General features: G+C 45.0%; 2 protein-coding genes across 2 annotated transcripts; both read right to left on the bottom strand.

The window, feature by feature from the left end:
• Positions 1 to 1724: 1724 nt before the first annotated feature.
• LOC138767675 (gastricsin-like) lies at positions 1725 to 14595 on the bottom strand. Its single transcript, XM_069945336.1, has 9 exons — positions 14485 to 14595; positions 11796 to 11937; positions 8613 to 8730; positions 7051 to 7181; positions 6565 to 6764; positions 6248 to 6355; positions 5152 to 5299; positions 2367 to 2465; positions 1725 to 2012 (listed from the first exon to the last, which is right to left on the bottom strand). The coding sequence occupies exons 1-9, from the start codon at positions 14538 to 14540 to the stop codon at positions 1860 to 1862; spliced, it is 1155 nt and encodes a 384-aa protein (XP_069801437.1). The 5' UTR covers positions 14541 to 14595; the 3' UTR covers positions 1725 to 1859.
• LOC138768043 (uncharacterized) lies at positions 2366 to 5119 on the bottom strand. The gene is made up of 3 exons (XM_069946051.1): positions 5049 to 5119; positions 4137 to 4985; positions 2366 to 3352 (listed from the first exon to the last, which is right to left on the bottom strand). The coding sequence occupies exons 1-3, from the start codon at positions 5117 to 5119 to the stop codon at positions 2794 to 2796; spliced, it is 1479 nt and encodes a 492-aa protein (XP_069802152.1). The 3' UTR covers positions 2366 to 2793.
• Positions 14596 to 21111: the final 6516 nt, after the last annotated feature.

Genomic DNA, 21111 nt, shown 5'->3' with positions numbered 1-21111 from the left:
TACTCCTGACTGTGTTATCTATATACTGGTGTCACTGTACTCCTGTCTGTGTTATCTATATACAGGTGTCACTGTACTCCTGTCTGTGTTATCTATATACAGGTGTCACTGTACTCCTTTCTGTGTTATCTATATACAGGTGTCACTGTACTCCTGTCTGTGTTATCTATATACAGGTGTCACTGTACTCCTGTCTGTGTTATCTATATACAGGTGTCACTGTACTCCTCTCTGTGTTATCTATATACAGGTGTCACTGTACTCCTTTCTGTGTTATCTATATACAGGTGTCACTGTACTCCTGTCTGTGTTATCTATATACAGGTGTCACTGTACAACTGTCTGTGTTATCTATATACTGGTGTAACTCTACTCCTGTCTGTGTTATCTATATACTGGTGTCACAGTACCCCTGTCTGTGTTATCTATATACTGGTGTCACTGTACTCCTGTCTGTGTTATATATATACCGGTGTCACTGTACTCCTGTCTGTGTTATCTATATACAGGTGTCACTATACTCATGTCTGTGTTATCTATATACAGGTGTCACTATACTTATGTCTGTGTTATCTATATACAGGTGTCACTATACTTTTGTCTGTGTTATCTATATAGTACAGGTGTCACTGTACTCCTGTCTGTGTTATCTATATACTGGTGTAACTGTACTCCTGTCTGTGTTATCTATATACTGGTGTCACTGTTCCCCTGTCTGTGTTATCTATATACTGGTGTAACTGTACTCCTGTCTGTGTTATCTATATACTGGTGTCACTGTTCCCCTGTCTGTGTTATCTATATACAGGTGTCACTGTACTCCTGTCTGTGTTATATATATATACAGGTGTCACTGTACTCCTGTCTGTGTTATGTATATACAGGTGTCACTATACTTCTGTCTGTGTTATCTATATACAGGTGTCACTGTACTCCTGTCTGTGTACCTATATACAGGTGTCACTGTACTCCTGTCTGTGTTGTCTATATACTGGTGGCACCTATTACTGTACTTCTGGGTGTTACCTATATACTTTTGTCACTGTACTCCTGTCTGTGTTCTCTATATACTGGTGTCACCTGTCGCTGTACTCCTGTCTGTGTTATCTATATACTGGTGTCACTGTACTCCTGTCTGTGTAATCTACATACTGGTGGCACCTATTACTGCACTTCTGTCTGTGTTATCTATAAACTTATGTCACTGTACTCCTGTCTGTGTTATCTATATACTGGTGTCACTGTACTTCTGTCTGTGTTATCTATATACTGGTGTCACTGTACTTCTGTCTGTGTTATCTATATACTGGTGTCACTGTGCTCCTGTCTGTGTTAATTATATTCTCGTGTCACTGTTCTACTGTCTGTGTTGTCTATATATAACTGTCACCTATCACTGTACTTCTGTCTGTGTTATCTATTTACTGAGGTTACTGTGCTCTTGTCGGTGTTATCTATATACTGGTGTCTCTCTGTTATGTATATACTGGTGTCACCTGTACTCCTGTATTATCTATATACTGGTGTCATCGTACTCCTGTCTGTGCTGATGAGGAAACTGCTGCTTTTGTATTATCATTGAACTACTTGAAGAATTTATAAAATTGTATATAATTTAAAATCTATATATATTGCCAAATATAGTGGAATAAACGGGTTTGTAATTTTGCAGCAATTAGTTTTTTTCTCACCAAAGAATAAAGGAAACAAGACAAACAATAGGATGTTTTTTGTAGCCGTTTTATTGTTAGAAATGAGAAACAGGGATATGAAATAAGATGTTCCCCTCAGTCTTATAAGCCGATAGATATTGTCCTGGATGTTCTCGCCTTCCTGGCACAATGTTCCTCCCAGGCAGTCTAGGCCACTGGAGCGAAGCCAACACGGCTGTTCCCAAAGTCGTAGATGGAATAATACTGGCGCAGGAAAACATCTCCCAGGATCCAGAGGGGGTCTCCATTCTGAGCGGGGAGACTGATGTCCAGGAAGTTGGCATAACAGTAGCCGTTCTCCTAGAAGATAAATGTAATGGTAATGTGCTCATCTGTCAATAATAGAAGCCGTCAATAATAGAATATAATCAATATAAAGAAACAAATTGTTATAAATAAAAAAAAAAACAAGCAATGGGAGTTTTACATCTATAGAACCCAAACTGACTGGTGGTCCCTAACCAGTGTCCTGGGGGTCGTATGTGAAGCCCACAGCTTCACAATCATACAACATCCACACTGGCAGCAGGCAAACATGTCTGAAACCCTGAACATCTGGAAGGTCCAATAACAGGGCTTCTAAAACCAGAATAAAATTTACTTGACTCCTTCATTACTTCTTACTTCTTGGTTAATATGTGTATAAGTTTATACCTGAACGATGTATGCAGATGGTTGCAAGGGGAAAGAGACGCCATTGATGGTGAAGGAGAGAGTTGGCATATTCTGAAGATTGTTGCAGTTAACATAATACTGAAAATGAAAAGAAAAAATAATAATAATATGTATACAATCATATATTTTACTATATGGAGATCAAATCTAAGACCAGTATTCTCTATGTATCAGTCAAACACTATACATTATAGCTCAGTGCTCTCATGTATAAATAATTAATGCTGTATGTTTGATGATATCAATATAACTAAATAAATATATAAATAATATATAGATATTTTCAGATCTTTTACATGAATGTTCTCTACTTATTTTTTCTAATGTCGACTTAAAATCAGGTCATGTTCTTAATAGAAATATTCTGGTTTTGAATACTTAGACTGCACAATACCTTGGCCTAAAGTTAAAGCAGTTGTCTCTGCATTTCCATCTGCAGCTGCCGGTGGTGCAGAGCCGGCCACGGCCAGAGATTGGCTGAGTGGTCTGTCACTTCAGAGGCTGGCTCTGCAGTACTCACGGATGCTGCAGGATCGGGCAAAAGACAGGAAGGCACCAGGGAGTGGGCAGAAGACAGGGAGGTACCGGGGAGCGGGCAGAAGACAGGAAGGCAACAGGGAGTGGGCAGAAGACAGGGAGGTATCGGGGAGCGGGCAGAAGACAGGAAGGCAACAGGGAGTGGGCAGAATACAGGGAGGTACCGGGGAGCGGGCAGAAGACAGGAAGGCAACAGGGAGTGGGCAGAATACAGGGAGGTACCGGGGAGCGGGCAGAAGACAGGAAAGTACCAGGGAGTGGGCAGAAGACAGGGAGGTACCGGGGAGCGGGCAGAAGACAGGAAGGCATCAGGGAGTGGGCAGAAGACAGGGAGGTACCGGGGAGCGGGCAGAAGACAGGCAGGCACCAGGGAGTGGGCAGAAGACAGGGAGGTACCGGGGAGCGGACAGAAGACAAAAAGGCACCGGGGGCGGGCAGAAGACAGGAAGGTACTGGGGGGCAGGCAGAAGACAGGAAGGTACAGGGGAGCGGGAAGAAGACAGGAAGGTACTGGGGGGCAGGCAGAAGACAGGAAGATACCGGGGAAAGGGCAAAAGACAGGAAGGCACCAGGGAGCGGGCAGAAGACAATAAGGTGGGCACCAGGGAGTGGGCAGAAGACAGGAAGGTACCAGGGAGCGGGCAGAAGACAGGAAGGTACCAGGGAAAGAGCAGAAGACAGGAAGGTACCGCGGAGCGGGCAGAAGACAGGAAGATACCAGGCAGCAGGCAGAAGACAGGAAGGTATTGGGGGGCGGCCAGAAGAAAGGAAGGCACCGGGGAGCAGGCAGAAGACAGGAAGGCACCAGGGAGTGGGCAGAAGACAGGAAGATACCATGGAGTGGGCAGAAGACAGGAAGGTACCGGGGAACAAGCAGAAGACAGGAAGGCACCGGGGGGCGGGCAGAAGACAGGAGGATACCGGGGAGCAGGCAGAAGACAGGAAGGTATCGGGGGGCAGGCAGAAGACAGGAAGGCACCGGGGAGTGGGCAGAAGACAGGAGGATACCAGGGAGCAGGCAGAAAACAGGAAGGCACTGGGGAGCGGTCAGAAGACAAGAAGGCACTGGGGAGCAGGCAGAAGACAGGAAGGCACTGGGGAGCAGGCAGAAGACAGGAAGATACCATGGAGCGGGCAGAAGACAGGAAGGTCGGTACCTTCCTGTCTTCTGCCCGTTCCCCGCTACCTTTCTGTCTTCTGCCCGTTCCCCGGTGGGAACGGGCAGAAGACAGGAAGGTAGCGGGGAACGGGCAGAAGACAGGAAGGTACCGGGGAACGGGAAGAAGACAGGAAGGTACCGGGGAATGGGCAGAAGACAGGAAGGTAACGGGGAACAGGCAGAAGACAGGAAGGTATCGTGGAGCAGGCAGAAGACAGTAAGGCACCAGAGAGTGGGCAGAAGACAGGAAGGTACCGGGGAATGGGCAGAAGACAGGAAGGTAACGGGGAACGGGCAGAAGACAGGAAGGTATCGGGGAGCAGGCAGAAGACAGTAAGGCACCAGAGAGTGGGCAGAAGACAGGAAGGTACCGGGGAACGGGCAGAAGACAGGAAGGTACCAGGGGGCGGGCAGAAGACAGGAAGATACCGGGGAGCGGGCAGAAGACAGGAAGGCACCAGGGAACAGGCAGAAGACAATAAGGTACCGGGGAGTTGGCAGAAGATAGGAAGGCAGCGGGCAGCAGGCAGAAGACAGGAAGGTACCGGAGAGCGGGCAGAAGACAGGAAGATACCGGGGGCAGGCAGAAGACAGGAAGGTACCAGGGAAAGAGCAGAAGACAGGAAGGTACCAGGGAACGGGCAGAAAACAGGAAGGTACCGGGCAACTGGCAGAAGACAGTAAGGTACTGGGGAATGGGCAGAAGACAGGAAGGTACCGGGGAACGGGCAGAAGACAGGAGGATACCATGAAGGGGGTAGAAGACAGGAAGGTAGCGGGGAACGGGCAGAAGACAGGAAGGTACCAGGGAAAGGGCAGAAGACAGGAAGCTAACGGGGAGCGGGCAGAAGACAGGAAGGTACCGGGGAGTGGGCAGAAGACAGGGAGGCACTGGGAAGGAACTTTATTATTTTATGCTAGGCAAGGGCTGCAAGGACATCGCTAATGAGATTACATTACAATACATCCCTAACTCCCTTTCTGGCAGCCTGTGTATCTGACTGCTCCCTGCAGTGGATAGAGAGGTTATATACATGATCTGTGTACTATATTTCCTCTAATTCTTACGCCTCCATTCTGTGTCTGTTGGATGCCGAGGTATGGCAGCAGCTGTTGCATATATGTTGAAGGGATATTGAGCTGAGTGGTTCCAGTATCTACAATGAGCTGGCAACCACCACTACACCAGCCAGTAGCTTGTCCATTGATGGAAAATCTGTTAAAATAAAACTGATTTTATTATAAAAGTTAAATAAAACTCAAAGTCATCACACAAACCATATTTCTGTCGTTGGGATATTGGGACTAAGTAGTATTAAGTAATTGACAGCTCTTTTTTTCCGTGGAACAAGCTGTCATTTTTACTGATACTATTTGGGGTCCATGAAACTTTTTGATTACAGTCGTTTTATTAGAGAAGAGATAAAGAAAAAACAGCAATTCTAGAAGCTTTTAACAATAAACAAATAGAATAAACAAACAAACAGAATAAACAAACCCATTAACAAAAGTTCCTGCACCTGCATTGATCTGGTAACATAAAAAACAAAAACAAACGATGAACCTGATGATATATTCGCTTTAACCCGTTAGATGCTGTGGTAAGGTCACAACTACGACATCTAACTGCTTTCAAGGGGTGGTGGGTGGGATGCCTGGGTTTTCTTGGCAGCCAGGATCTCTCAGATTTACCATGTATGTCTATCTGCTATCATACTGGCGTGTATTATGATTACATATCCATTGGTCCTTTTGACTAATAAAATAAAGAATAATAAAATATAAATCCCCCCTTAAAAAAATAATAATGTTTTCCTTGTAAAATCAAGGAGTGAATTAATGATTATGGTTTTGGTGCCTTTTTATATTATTTATATTTTTTAGATCAAGCAGGAAAGGGTTTTGTAGTTTTTATACTTCAGGGTTTTTTTTAGATAAACCAGAAAAATCAGCATAGACTTACTATAGACAGTACTAAAAGTTATTCTACTTGGATTAAACCTTTATTAAGCACCATTTTACAGTATATCCACCCAGAAAGGTCATCGATAAGAAAACACATTTGCGGCCTTTCTATTTGTCTCTGTACTCTCTCCAACTTTTTTGTCTGAATTTATTAAATAATAATAAATATATAAATAATATAATACCAGATGAAACTTACTCTTGGAGAGCCAGTTGCCAATATAGCTGGTTGGAAAGTGGAGCCCAGTATATCTGTCCGGAGTAAAGGCTAGAATCCACTCCTCCAAATATGACCTCACCCGACTGGCTGGAAAGAACAATTAGAAACATTAGATAGATGACCAGTAACACATGGACAAGAAGGGAAAGAACAAAAGCAAAGATAGACCAGTAACTTCTCATTTCTGTGAACGCTTCAATCCTGTTACACAACTGCATAATAAAAGCATAAAACTTTTCGAACCATTTCATAATAATCAGCACGTTTTTCAAGAAGATATTACCCATAATTCCTACCTGCCAAGGTAGACACTAAAAATAGGTTGAGTCAAGAGGTTCTCCTGCAGAATTCCTTGCATCACAGTGGTAGCGCCACCTACTGAAAGACCAGGATAAGCTAACCCCAAGATCCCATCAAAGGGGGAGTAATAGAAGTTACCGGAAGGTTCTGTAATGGTCAGACCAAATTCTTGATTTGTGATAGTAAGGCCTTGAATCTAGAAAATGTAACCAAAGGAGACAGTAAATGTCTATACGTGGACCAACTATACGTGCCACACCATCATTCATGACCATATTCATGACCTACATTACGAAGACGTCTTCTTATGAAAAATATTAGCTGATAAAATAATTCATGAGTAGATGTCTTCGTAATGTAGTCAGAACTGTCATTGTCTTCTTTGGATTCTATTTGAACTATTTTTCAACCGTATTAACTATGTAACTATTAACTTTGTAACTTTCCTTGCTGGATGGAGGGGTAAGTCTAGTCTTACTTACATAGACAGTATCATATCCAAACAGTCCAGTGACACTGCTGGCAACATTTCCACCTCCATATCCCATAGTGAATCGCTGTCCATTGGAAGTGTAAGTGGAGGACTGGCTTGGGTTAAATACATGATGGTTTGCTTTAAAAAACAAAAAACAAAAAAACAAGTATAGATGTTACATGTTAATGTGATAGCATTGCTCCTTCACAAAACGCTTAGGACAAATATTATTTTTTTCTTATTTAAAGGGGAACTCTGGATAGGAAAAATTGCTTTCTATTAAAAAATACATTGAAAGTTCTTTAGATGTCTGCATATAATATATTACCCTGTCTGCGCAGTTCTGCTGCACTGGTAGCGGACTTACATCCAGGAAGTGAAGAAAACTGTCCTCCCTGCAATCCGCTCTGTCTCCTGCTCCCTCTGCTGCCCCCCCTCCCCAAGGGACAGAGAATATGTGACCTCTGTCTTACATTCTGAGGGTGCAGAAGGGGCAGGGGGCTATGGGGGTGAGAGAAACAAAGACTGATGGGAACCATCTGATTGCAGTGCAGGAGAAGAGGAACAGCAAGAGAGATGGAGCAATAAAACCACACGAGTGTTAGGGAGGAATATAGGTCGCATTGTTTGTAAGTTGTTGTTTGTTTGTTTTTTAAAAAGGCTGCCTGGAGTTCCCCTTTAATGGCATATTTTATTTAATAGGCATTTTATGACGCTTTGTCATAGAAAAAGAACATCATTACTCCATTTTTGGTGAGCTGTACCTGCATTTTGTTGTTTTACCAGCCAATCTTTAGCATGGACAGAAATATTAAAACTATTGAGGAGGATTAATCAAACCGCTGGCAAAGTGCAGACGGCACAGTCACAAACCTTTTTTTGCAAATCCGCATTTTGTGCAACAATTTTGTGACATTTTAATGTCTGTGCCGCTCACGCCAAGCTTCAAGCTGGTACAGATTTCAGTGAGGGTAGAGATGTGCCTGGGGCATTATGTAAGACCAACATATAAAACAGTATCAGCATTTCACAATTCCAATCCTGAAGTCCCTTATCGAGTCATGCTACAGTCAATCTACATTAAGGCCGGGTTCACACTGCGTTTTTTCAGTCCGTTTAACATATACATTTCAAGAAATAAAAAGGATGAAAAAAATAAAGGCAAAAACGGATGCAATTGTGTGCAATCGGTTTGGATCCGCTTTTCCATTAACTTCCATAAAAAAAAAATGGATCAAAACGGACGCGTTTTCTTTTCTTTTCTTTTTTTTTTTTTGTGTACACAAAAAACATTCAAAAATGGACATGTTGAACAGACTGCAAAAACACAGTGTGAACCCAGCCTCAGAAGATCTATAAAGCAATTCCTAATACACTATTATTATTATTAATAATAATAATAATAATAATAATAATAATAATAATAATAATAATTGTGGTGATAATAATAATAATAATAATAATAATAATAATAATAATAATAATAATAATAATTGTGGTAGTAATAATAATAGTAATGAATGCATCTATAACACAAGTTCCGGGAGGATTAGCCACTGTCATACTCACTACAGGCTGTGCTCTGGCAGTAGGTAGATGGGACCCAGAGGTTGGAGGAACCCGTGTCAAACAAAACCAGGAAGCTCTGGGGAGGTGTTCCAATACTGATCGGCCCATAGTAATATGTCTAAAGACAATTGGAGATGTTATTCTATTCTGTTCATCATAGGAGGATGATTACAGTGGAGGTCCCCATTATACACAATGCGGCAATATGAAATTTTATCCAGTGAAATTCGACATTTGACTGTTTAGTAGTTTACTATACTTCATAATAATTGTTATCCCCTATTTCTTTTATGTATTAAGCTATGTTCACACCGCGTAAAAGTAACATTGTTGCAATGTTGTACGAAAAGTTTGAAGTACACGCTGCATGTTCTTCTAGGGGATCCCGGCCGGAGTGTATACACATTGGGGGACATGTATGAAGGCAAAACTGCGTACTTTTTTGCGGAAAGGGGCGATTTGCGAATATTTTATTCGCAAAACGGCCATTTGCGAAAAAATATTCGCAAATCGCCCCTTTCCCCCGAGTACACCGGGGGGCGGGGAGGGGGTGTGGAGGGGGCGGAACGGGGGGCGCGGACTCAGAGTCCGCACGATTTATCATTTTTAACACTAAAAGATACGCCGAAAACCTACTCCACCTTTCAGGTGGCGTAGGTTTTCGGCTGTGCGCACCGACGCGCACAGGATTTATGTAGAGGCAGTCCGCCTCTACATAAATCTCCGTAGCGCCGGAGATGCAGGGACATTTATAAGTCCGGCGTAAAAGACGCCGGACTTAATAAATGTCCCCCATAGTATACACTCCAGCCAGGATCCCAAGCAGTGCCGCAAACAACTGACATGTCAGTTTTCTGTGGCCCCTATTCATTGAATAGCGGCCATAGAAAACCATGTCAGTGCACACTATGAAGCGAGCGGCTCCGGCCAATACTTTGCAGAACTAACAAAGTGTCACTGCCGGTTGAAAAAACTTTTGTCATGTCATAAAGACATATCATAGAGACATATCATAAACACATGTCATAGAGACATCATAGAGACATGTCAAAGAGACATATCATAAAGACATGTCATAGAGACATTTCATAAGGACATATCATAAAGACATGTAATAGAGACATTATAGAGACATATCATAGGGACATCACAGAGTCATATCATAGAGACAATTTATAGACATATCATAAACACATATCATAGAGATATGTCATAGAGACATATAAACACATATCATAGAGACATATCATAAAGACATGTCATAGAGACATATCATAAAGACATATCATAGAGACATTTCATAAGGACATATAAAGACATGTAATAGAGACATTATAGAGACATATCATAGAGAGATATCAGAAAGACATACAGTATCATAGAGACATCACAGAGTCATGTTATAGAGACATATCATAGAAACATATCATAAACGCATATCATAGAGACATCATAGAGACATGCCATAAAGACATATCATAAATACATGTAATAGAGACATCATAGAGACATATCAGAAAAAAATGTCATAGAGACATCATAGAGACATGTCGTAGAGATATCATAGAGACACGTCATAGAGAAATCATAGAGATGTAATAGAGACATATCATAAAGACATGTAATAGAGACATCATAGAGACATGTCATAGAGACATTTCATAAAGACATATCAAAAATACATATCATAGATACATGTCATAGAGACATATCATAGATACATCATAGAGACACGTCATAGAGACATGTCATAGAGACATCATAGAGACACGTCATAGAGACATCATAGAGATGTAATAGAGACATATCATAAAGACATGTCATAGAAACATATCATAGAGACATGTTATAGAGACGTCATAGAGACACGTCATAGAAACATGTGAAAAGTTTTGATCGGTCCGGGTCTGAGTATTCACACGCGTACCAATTGGGAGATCGAGCGGGAGAGGACCGCGGTGCATTGGGATCCATATACTTATATTAGGAGCCGGACTGATCATGTGACACAGAGGCGGCAGAGGACCACGCTTACACCCAGACCAATCAACACTTTACACGTCTCTATGAGCTTTTTCAAATGAGAGTGACCCTTTAATACCCCTTATTTCCTGGCCCATATTACTGTCAGCAGCTGCTACCTGCACTACAGACATAATATCCTGTGGTTACAGCCAAGCTAGGGACTATGCTGAGGATTTATCACACTGTTCTACAGTAAGATTCTCTAGGTAAAAGTGAAAGCTGAGCTGTGATTGGTGGCTATGGGTAATGGGGGGAATCTTACTATAAATCTCTGTGAGAAATCTCCCCTTAAAGTGAATGAACCATCAGGCTTTTTTTGCTTCTTACATTAGCAGATGGGCGCCAATGCGGGGATCCTGGTAGCACGGTCCTTTTTTTAAAAAATGTCGCCCTGTTCCAACACTTGGCTCCATTCTTTCCCCGTGCGCCGGGCCAGCTCTATACAGTAGGGGCAAGCCTGCTGACCCCATTGGGACCATATATCTTCCCCTCTGTAACACGGCCCCGTTGGAATCAATAGAGATATTGTCACACTGGGGGGCGGTGGGCCTGCCCCTAGTGTATAGAGCCGGGCTGGTACACAGGGAAAGAACAACGCCGGGCGCAGGAACCTGGTGGTGTTTCAAAAAAAGGACCATGCCAACAGGATCCCCGCACCAGCGCCAAAAAGGTAGAGGAAAAAAAGCCTTGTACCTGGTGGTTTATTTGCTTTAAATATTTGATCAACGTTTTTTCCTTACTTATGCTTCAAGAGGACCTGTCACCCCCGGTGTCGGGGTGACAGGCTCCCGACCCCCCGCTAGAGCCCCTCATACTTACTTGATGGCGCCGGGTCCCGCTTCTTCGGCCGGTCCCAGGACGGAGATACAGTATCCCCGCGGGAAGCCGTAGCGCGCCGCTGAGATCAGTCTGACGCTCATTGAAAATGAATGGAGCGTCGGATTCACCATTCATTCTCTATAAGCGTCGGACTCACCATTCATTCTCTATGAGCGTCGGACTCATCTTGCTGGGATATCTCCGTCCCGGGACCGGCCGAAGAAGCGGGACCCAGCGCAATCAAGTAAGTATGAGGGGCTCTAGCGGGGGGTGACAGGTCCTCTTTCAAGTAAAAAAAAGTTATGATAAAGGTGCGCTATATAATAAAATCTACCATACATCAAAGTACATGTTCTCCGAGGCGACAGCATATCCTCTATATTTATCAGACAGATCGATCTTGTGCGTCTTTAGGTATTGATCCAGAACTCCCGCTTCCCGCATTTTCTGCCGGATGGACTTTCCCTTACTCAGAGGAACCCTGAAATGATCATGAATGGTATACAGGTGACATGACGGCACTGATGTAGGAGTCTTCCTATATTTACTGTGTCCAGGATAGATGATTTACATAATAGCAGAAAGGGGAATAGATACTGAACATTTTCATGTATTGAGTTAAAAACTAAAAAAATCCCTTCCCTCCTGAACTTTATTTAGCCCCTTAAAGTGTCACTGTTGTTTCTAATATGTCATAGAGACACATCAAAAGTTTCGATTGGTCCAGGTCTGAGCGTTTATACCCTCACCAATTGTGAGAACGAGCTGGGAGAAGCCTGCACTTGGTACGGTCCACTCCCCGTTCTGTATCAGTGACAACAGTTGGTTCCATCGACTTACATTATGAGTCTGACTGATCACATGACACTGAGCCGGTAGAACAATGCTCTGTGTACGGTCTTCGCTCGCTCTGTGTACGGTCTTCCCGATCAGTATGGGGCTGAACATTCAGATCCAGACTGATCAAAACTTTTGACAGTGACACTTTAACATATTTAGAGTTTCCAGCATGTCCCCCTTTTCCTTCAGATTATACAGATTTAGATCCTTAAAGCGCAACTATAAAATATTTTGACCTTTCAGTTTTAGTTAGCTTAGGTCATGATAAGACTTTTTGCAATATACATTAATAACCTAAAATGAACAGTTTTTTAAATACATAAGGCTGACTATGCCCTCACAGCCCTCTCTGGCTCTGACTTATTTCTGCATTCCTGCTGGACACGCCCCCTCCCTGCAGATCCGTCCTGAGTGTACGGACTGTGACAGGAGGATCAGATAACAGCCCTGACACAGACATAAACAAAATCTCCTCCCCCCCTCCCCTCACCTCCTAGCAGCACGTCCTCCCCCCTCCCCTCACCTCCAACAGCACGTTTTCCCCCCTCCCCTCACAGAGGTGACTAAGCAGAGCTGAGGGTGTTGTGTGTGAGGAGCAGCGCAGGGGAAGAGCTGGATGGAGGGACAAGTTCCTGCCCAGAACACTTCCTGCTTTCTTAAATGGCGGCTGCCATTTTAGAAAGCAAGAAAAAAAAATTATTCGGAGCGGACTTCCAAAAATCAAAATCCGACCGGACTCGGACTTTTGCAAAAATCCGAACCGGATCCCATACCGGCCAGACTGGTTCACTCATCTCTAGTAGCAAGGTGGGTAGTAGGTGTGGCAAAGTGCGGAGGTGGTGTGGCAGGGTGGGGAGGAGGTGCGGCAGGGTGGGGAGGAGGTGTGGCAGGGTGGGGAGGAGGTGTGGCAAAGTGGGGAGGAGGTGTGGCAGGGTGGGGAGGAGGTGTGGCAGGGTGGAGAGGAGGTGTGGCAGGGTGGGGAAGAGATGCAGCAAGGTGGAAGGAGGTGTGTCAAGGTTGGCAGTAGGTGTGGCAAGGTGGGGAGGAGGCATGGCAAGGTGGGCAGGAGGTGTGGCAAGATGGAAAGGAGGCATGGCAAGGTGAGGAGACGTCGCAAGGTGGGGAGGAGGTGTGGCATGGTGGGGAGTAGGTGTGGCAAGTTGGGCAGGAGGCGTGGCAAGGTGGGAAGGAGGTGCAGCAAGGTGGGGAGGAGGCGTGGCAAGGTGGGGAGTAGGTGTGGCAAGGTGAGGAAGAGATGCGGCATGGTGGGGAGGAGGCATGGCAGGGTGGGGAGAAGGTGCAGCAAGGTGGAAGGAGGTGTGGCAAGGTGGGCAGTAGGTGTGGCAAAGTGGGGAGGAGGAATGGCAAGGTGGGGAGGAGGTGAAGCAAGTTGAGGAGGAGGTGTGGCAAGGTGGGGAGTAGGTGTGGTAAGGTGGGGAGTAGGTGTGGTAAGGTGGGGAGGAGGCGCGGCAAGGGAGGGAGTAGGTGTGGCAAGGTGGGCAGGAGGTGTGTCAAGGTTGGATGGAGGTGCGGCAAGGTGGGATGGAGGAATGGCAAGGTAGGGAGGAGGCATGGCAAGGTGGGGAGGAGGTGTGGCAATGTGGGAAGGAGGTGCGGCAAGGTGGGGAGGAGGCATGGCCCCCTCCCGAACCTGATCTATCATGATCTATCATACATCTGCTCGAAGGTGTAAATTACGATACAAATCTACACCCCTGCACGCCTCTTAGTAAATCCGTTAAGGGCAAAGGGTCGGGGCCTAATTTAAGACTGTATGAGTATGCTGGTCTTCATAAATGTCCCCCATAGTGACCAGGCTGTCAACAATGGCAGCTTATAAGAAGAAGGAGACATGCTTGCTAAATGTTAAAAAATGTTGTAAATATTTAACTTGACGAGTCCTAAACAGGTAAGTATATTAGCTGAGATGGGAATACAGTGCTCTGGAATTAAGGGCAGCGCTTTATTAATAAATAATAATAATTAGTCCTTCCAGGCCTGGGAGTGATTGGGTTGGAGGTTTTGGTCAGTCACCCGTACACTCACCCAAAAGTCAATTATCTTCTACCGGTTACAGGAGATAAACCATAAACTACCCTCATGATGGTATAGATTTCTTTCACATGGACTGCTTTTCGTATACCTGCCCTTCCGTAGTCTTTATATAATGTGATGTGAGGTCCTTTACCTGACAAGCCCCTCGGAGAGGTGAAAGCAAACTAGTGCAAAGATCAGAACCTTCATGGTGGCGGTTTTCCTCCAACCTTGTAGCAGAGAGAAGCCGGCTGATATCTGCCTCTCGCAGAGACTTTATATACCTGGCACCCGCACCAAATCTACCAAGACCTGTGCATGTTCTTGTGTGAATCGTGTACCAGGAAAAGCAAATATTGATAGGATTACTAGATATGATAAAGGGTTATAGTGGTTACCTAGTATGTTATCTAGATACCCCTACCTACTATGTTACCTTAACCCTTTTGATGCTAGATCTCTTTGTGCTGTGCTTTCTATGGAGATGGATATATTTTGTTATTTTGCTATGTATCATTCAACAGCTTATGGCTTGATGGAACATCGGAAAAAGCTGAAGGATGAAGCCTTCACGGGCCGTGCGGAATGAGGAGACATCCCGGTGGGCATAAGGTGGTGCAAAGACCCAGGGGTCAAAACACGGGCACAGGTGTTCTTATTCTTCTTCAGTATTCTTCTACCTCATCCTCCAACATCCCCGCAGAGCACAGTACTACTTGGGTTGGGACTGTCATGACATCCTCCTCTCTTCTACTCTGGTTCTTCTACAACTCCCTCAACATGCAACTCAGTCAGCACAACTGTACTCCTCCCTGTATCCCTTTCACAGATCGGGATCCTGTATTGTCAAGTGTATTATCAAGTGTTTTATCAAGGGAACTATCAAGTGTAACAAATCCTGTCAATGCATAGCTGTATATTCTGCTGTACCTAAGAACCTTCAGAGTAAACCTGAGATTATTTATGGTAAAGAGCCTCTGTGATTCTTCACCACACACCAGCACAGTATACACACACTCCTTGGGACATTTCCCCTTTCTGTGGGTGGCAGTACCGATAGTCTGGGAGGGTCACTGCACCACTCCGGACCACCGTGATAACATCCCAAGGGACCCCTCAGCAGCCCGGCAGGTCACTAACCAACTGACTGGTACAACCGGCCCTTTAAACTAAAAGCAGGTGTGCCACCATATACCTGTGTGCCCAAGCAGCACTGGCGTCACAACATAACATCACTGGGCCTGGCTGTATCTCGGCCACCCACCACCGGAGTGAGGTCACACTCTACCATCTAGCAAGTAACTGGCTGTACCTCCACCACAACACCTCTGGGGGTCACCACACAGCTAGCAGAACTGCAAGTCACCAGCCGATGTGAACGGGACCTAGGAGCAGCACATTGGAGGCATGAGGACGGGGGAGTTCAGTTGTTTATTATTATCCTGCCCCCACCAGCCTGACGGCAGTTTTTGTATTTGGGAAGAGATAGGGGTGCACAATGGGTGTAGATTGTAGGTGCTTGTTACAGATGGGTTTCCACCCTCTTCAGCTCAAATTTCCAATGGTTTTTGATTACTGATAAGCTGTCGTACCTGAAAGTATTTATAGAGATCTCTACCAGGTAGAGAATATATGGATAGCCCCCTTTCATTAGATGGGCAACGTTAAATGAGAAGTCCCACGGAGGTACAAAAACTGCAGTAATTGAAGACTCTGCAGCACTCTTTTCATGCAAAAGTGTTTAACAGTTTATATACAGCGTGCAAAGGAATAGGCCAGGTATGTATACAACTTTTATCTCCACACTGGTGAATAAAGAATTATAAACGTTGTTTGGCGATCAGTCGCCAAACAAAGTTTATAATTCTATATTCACCAGTGTGGTGAACAACCGACAGCATAATAGCTTAGAAATGACAGATTGTTAGTAAATGAGGCCCACTGCCATACTTCCTCCTTCTCCTCTCTTCTTCCTCATCCCATTGAGGTTTATACCGGCCATTACCCTTCCTTTATGCTTTTAGGTACACTATGAGGCTATGTTCACACTACGTAAGTTTCCGGCCATAGCGCGCTCCGTGAATAAGCGGCCAGAGATTTACGTAGTTTGCTTACAATGGAAAGCATAGGATCTACGGCTGCACAGTTCACACTACGTAAGAACTTACGCCCGGATGGTATGCGGCGCCGTAATAAATAAACCAGACCATTGTTTCGGGATGGAAATGCTGTAACTTACGCCCGTAACGTAACATGCGGTCCCGTACGGAGTGGTGATTTCTTCTTTTTTACACTTTGATTTGCCGATCCAAAAGGTTCTGTGGGGTGTCCGGGGCTAGCCGAAGATATCCAAGTAAAAGACCGCTGTCAGATGGCTACGTACGCCGCTCGGGAAGCGTACGTACATTACGGGCGTAAGTTCGCGGACCGTAAATAGCCGGCCGCAACTTGCGTAAATCCCGGCCGGAGTTTTACACGTATATGTCCGGCCGCGAAAAATATGCGGCCGGACATATACGTGGTGTGAACATAGCCTTAAGAGGTGCTTTACACATGAGTGATAAACAGTATTAAAGGCTTTGCCCTTAATTTTAATATTTCTCTTTCTTTTCTTACTTAGTTTCTTGGTTTATAAGGGCTACATGTTGTTCTATTTCACCTGCAGTCGGAATATTGTTCTTTACATTCCTCTGTTATGCAGTTATCTCACGGACCATTGTTATCTACCTCTGTATTGCATGGTTTTGTGTGTTTATTGAAAAAAATAATTAACAAAATTGAAAGTGAAGATGAAAGCAATGGCCGTTATTTACCAGCGTGTGAACACGGCCTAAATGTAACTGTAAACAGAATTAAGAACCCTTCGTGCCAACCATAGATATTCCATTATCTCATTCAGTAAATAAGATTTATTTGTATGGAGCAGGAACAAATATCAGGACAAACAAGTAGTGATAAGGGAATATTCTAAAGGTTTTGTGCCTCCTGTTTGCACTTCTCAACCTTGAAATGACAACAACAAGATGGGAAAGTCATGGGGTTCTGCAAATCACAGGATGGGACCCCCACGCTATGATGACACTAGCGTCTACCGTATATGATGCCACCCCACCATAATCTATAGAGTAGAATTGCTGTGACCTTCCCACGTGCCCCTTCCCCCCACACAACACTGAACATGCAACAAGGGGGTATTAAGAAGGGAAATACTAAAAGGGCGGACGAGATGAACCCGGTGGTCTTTTTCTGCTGACAATCTTTTATTTTTCTTCCCTCTAATATCCCCCCCAAATATGTGCTATATTCAGTGTCCCCAATATAAGATTATGCTACTTATATATTATTCCCCAAAGTGCTTTATCTAAAATCATTTTCCCTTATATAAAATAATGCCTCCCAAATCCCCCACCCACCCAGAAAAAATGTTATGGTAAATAATGCCTGTACTGTCACTAACTGGTTCTCATGCCCCCTCCCTCACGCTGACTGGTTGTCCTGAACCTTTAATTCATGCTGATTAGTTCCTCTGCCCCCATCCTTTATGTTGACTGGTTCCACTACTTCCCTCCCTTGCGTTGATTGGTTCTCCTGCCTCCATTGCTCATGATGACTGGTTCCCCTGCCCTGCTCCCTCATGATGACTAGTCCCAATGCCCTGCTCCCTGATGATGACTAGTCCCAATGCCCTGCTCCCTGATGATGACTAGTCCCAATGCCCTGCTCCCTCATGATGACTAGTCCCAATGCCCTGCTCCCTCATGATGACTAGTCCCAATGCCCTGCTCCCTCATGATGACTAGTCCCAATGCCCTCCTACCTCGTGATGACTGGTTCCCTTGCCTATTTCCTCATGATGACTGGTTCCCCTGCCCTGCTTCCTCATGATGACTGGTTCCCTTGCCTATTCCCTCATGATAAACAAGGGAGAGAAAAAAGGCCAGACAGCAGAGCCTCGTTTGATACCATACAAACAGGTCAAATAATAGTGCAAGGGGCTGATAGGGTGCTCACTTTCAAGCCCCTTGGGCTTTATGCATATCACCCAAATGGGTACCAGGTCTTCAGAAGATACCAGGATACGGTGCTTTGGTGGAGAGTGCAGGGCATGCAAGCCAACTAGGATAGTCCAAACGGGATGCTGCCAGGTAGGGGCCCGTGGGAATAAGGCTAGTCTAAATACAAAAATGGTGCGTGTCTAATCCATAAATGTTAGCGCTGCCCAAAAGACTACAACAGTTAGAGGCAGAAATAAGTTAAAACATTCATTAGAAGTGCACAATATTTACGCGTGCAGCACTACTATTCTGATGAAGAGGACCTATGTTCCTCGAAACGTAAATATTGTGCACGTCTCATAAATCTTTTACTTTTTTCTGCCTCTAACTGTTGGAGTCTTTTGGGCAGCGCTAACATTTATGGATTAGCCACGCACCATATTTGTATTTAGACTAGCCTATTCCCTTATGATGACTGGTCCCCCTGCCCTCCTACCTCATGATGACTGGTTCCCCTGCTCCCTCATAATGACTGGTTCCCCTGCCCTGCTCCCTGATGATGACTGGTTCCCCTGCCCTGCTCCCTGATGATGACTGGTTCCCCTGCCCTGCTCCCTGATGATGACTGGTTCCCCTGCCCTGCTCCCTGATGATGACTGGTTCCCCTGCCCTGCTCCCTGATGATGACTGGTTCCCCCGCCCTGCTCCCTGATGATGACTGGTTCCCCTGCCCTGCTCCCTCATACTGACTGGTTCCCCTGCCCTGCTCCCTCATAATGACTGGTTCCCCTGCTCCCTCATGATGACTGGTTCCCCTGCCCTGCTCCCTGATGATGACTGGTACCCCTGCCCTGCTCCCTGATGATGATTGGTTCCCCTGCCCTGCTCCCTGATGATGACTGGTTCCCCTGCCCTGCTCCCTGATGATGACTGGTTCCCCTGCCCTGCTCCCTGATGATGACTGGTTCCCCTGCCCTGCTCCCTGATGATGACTGGCTCCCCTGCCCTGCTCCCTGATGATGACTGGTTCCCCTGCCCTGCTCCCTGATGATGACTGGCTCCCCTGCCCTGCTCCCTGATGATGACTGGTTCCCCTGCCCTGCTCCCTCATGATGACTGGTTCCCCTGCCCTGCTCCCTCATGATGACTGGTTCCCCTGCCCTGCTCCCTCATGATGACTGGTTCCCCTGCCCTGCTCCCTCATGATGACTGGTTCCCCTGCCCTGCTCCCTCATGATGACTGGTTCCCCTGCCCTGCTCCCTCATGATGACTGGTTACCCTGCCCTGTTCCCTCATGATTACTAGTTCCCATGCCCCCCCCTACCTCATGCTACCACCTCCACCACACCGATTGTGCCTCATGGTTCCACCTCTCTCACAAACTGCCATCCCACTGAACCCAGGTACCCTGTCATACAGATGATGTATGTGCTGTTAGCTCTTAAGATTAATTTTTCTCTTCTTCGCTTACGTGTGACCTTAGTTGGTAGTTCATGGCATCCAGCACTAATGCTGTCTTCACAGAAATGGAACATGGAAGGGACATCACCAGGCTCCATCTGGCTCCATCATTCTGAGTCATGGTAGGGCCTGCTCCAGAATGTATGGCCTTCTGTCACCCATGAATTACTGTCGCACCGCCACATAGCCCCCCTTCCCTCTCCCGAGGCATCGGCTTTTACCTATTATAATTGTCAGTGAGACTGTATTTAATTTTTAAATTTACTTAGCTTTTTTAGGTCCAGAGTTGTCTATGCTTTCTGCCATGGGGCTAACAAGGCAATAGCCAGATTTTGGCATAGGACCCAATTAAGCATTGATTTACCATCTGTGGGAGCATGGATACCCTAGGGCCCTGGCTCAGGGAACTATTCAACAGTGCTGGGATACATAATGCATCTCTAGCTTACTGCCCCTGACTAATTTCCATGGTGCCCTACCATAATAACATAGGCCACCATGGAAACTATGCAGGGGAATACAGACAGAGCAGCATGCTTTGAACCAGACGTAATGCAACAGCATTCACATTGGCACGTGCTACATTCGTACATTTACTGTATAGGTTGGCAAATCGGCATGCTGACATACATGCCGTATACTTAAGTCGCGTCTATTCTATTCAAAGAACCAAACTACTAATAATTACTAATACCTGTAACTTTATTTGGCCCATGTCTCTTCAGATGAGTGTACAAAACACATAACAAAAAAACATAAAATCATGGCTGAACATATATCCTGCACCGAAACTTACAGAGATGGAAGACGCGCAGCAGCCTGAACGTGTGTGGATCTCACACAGGAGATAAAATACTTACAGTGGTCAGAAAATGGCGATTTAAAGCAATTATTTTTTGTGAAAAGTTTTAAATGTTTTAAACGTAGCTATACAAATAGCACATCACTGTTATCAACCTGCGGAATACTGGTAACATGTTAGTTTTACAATACGGTGAACAGTATAAACACAAACCTACCCGACAGAATGGCATTTGCTGATGACAAAATTTTGATATACAACATGATATTGTCTCCAAGATTTACTCATTAGACACTCTGAAAATGACTGCATAATGGGATTTATCCCTGTCTGGCATGAAATTATCCATCCTGGGGAATAAACTATTTATTTTATTCTTTGTTGTTCCATGTTCTTTGTTTTATGTAACTGCTCTTACTGGTCCACGTGACTTCTGAAATTATTCTGGGGGCACAGATCTCCAAATGTCAGGGTTCCACTCCTTACATATGAACCTTACATTGATATGTAGTCCTCTTTGTT

Source organism: Dendropsophus ebraccatus, chromosome 11, assembly GCF_027789765.1.
Source record: "Dendropsophus ebraccatus isolate aDenEbr1 chromosome 11, aDenEbr1.pat, whole genome shotgun sequence".
Taxonomy (NCBI): domain Eukaryota; kingdom Metazoa; phylum Chordata; class Amphibia; order Anura; family Hylidae; genus Dendropsophus; species Dendropsophus ebraccatus.
This window is presented reverse-complemented; position numbering and strand designations above follow the sequence as displayed.

Bases quoted from the DNA above. Each gene is read 5' to 3' on its own strand.
- LOC138768043 (XM_069946051.1), bottom strand. From the start codon at position 5,119: ATGTATATAACCTCTCTATCCACTGCAGGGAGCAGTCAGATACACAGG. The intron at 4,986-5,048 runs GTATTGTAATGT...AAAATAATAAAG, and splicing joins CCAGAAAGGGAGTTAGGGAT to TTCCTTCCCAGTGCCTCCCT. The intron at 3,353-4,136 runs CCGGGGAACGGG...TTCTGCCCGCCC, and splicing joins CTGTCTTCTGCCCGTTCCCA to CCGGTGCCTTTTTGTCTTCT.
- LOC138767675 (XM_069945336.1), bottom strand. From the start codon at position 14,540: ATGAAGGTTCTGATCTTTGCACTAGTTTGCTTTCACCTCTCCGAGGGG. The intron at 6,765-7,050 runs GTAAGTAAGACT...TACATTTTCTAG, and splicing joins TTGGATATGATACTGTCTAT to ATTCAAGGCCTTACTATCAC. The intron at 2,013-2,366 runs GTATAAACTTAT...TTTATCTTCTAG, and splicing joins CATCTGCATACATCGTTCAG to GAGAACGGCTACTGTTATGC.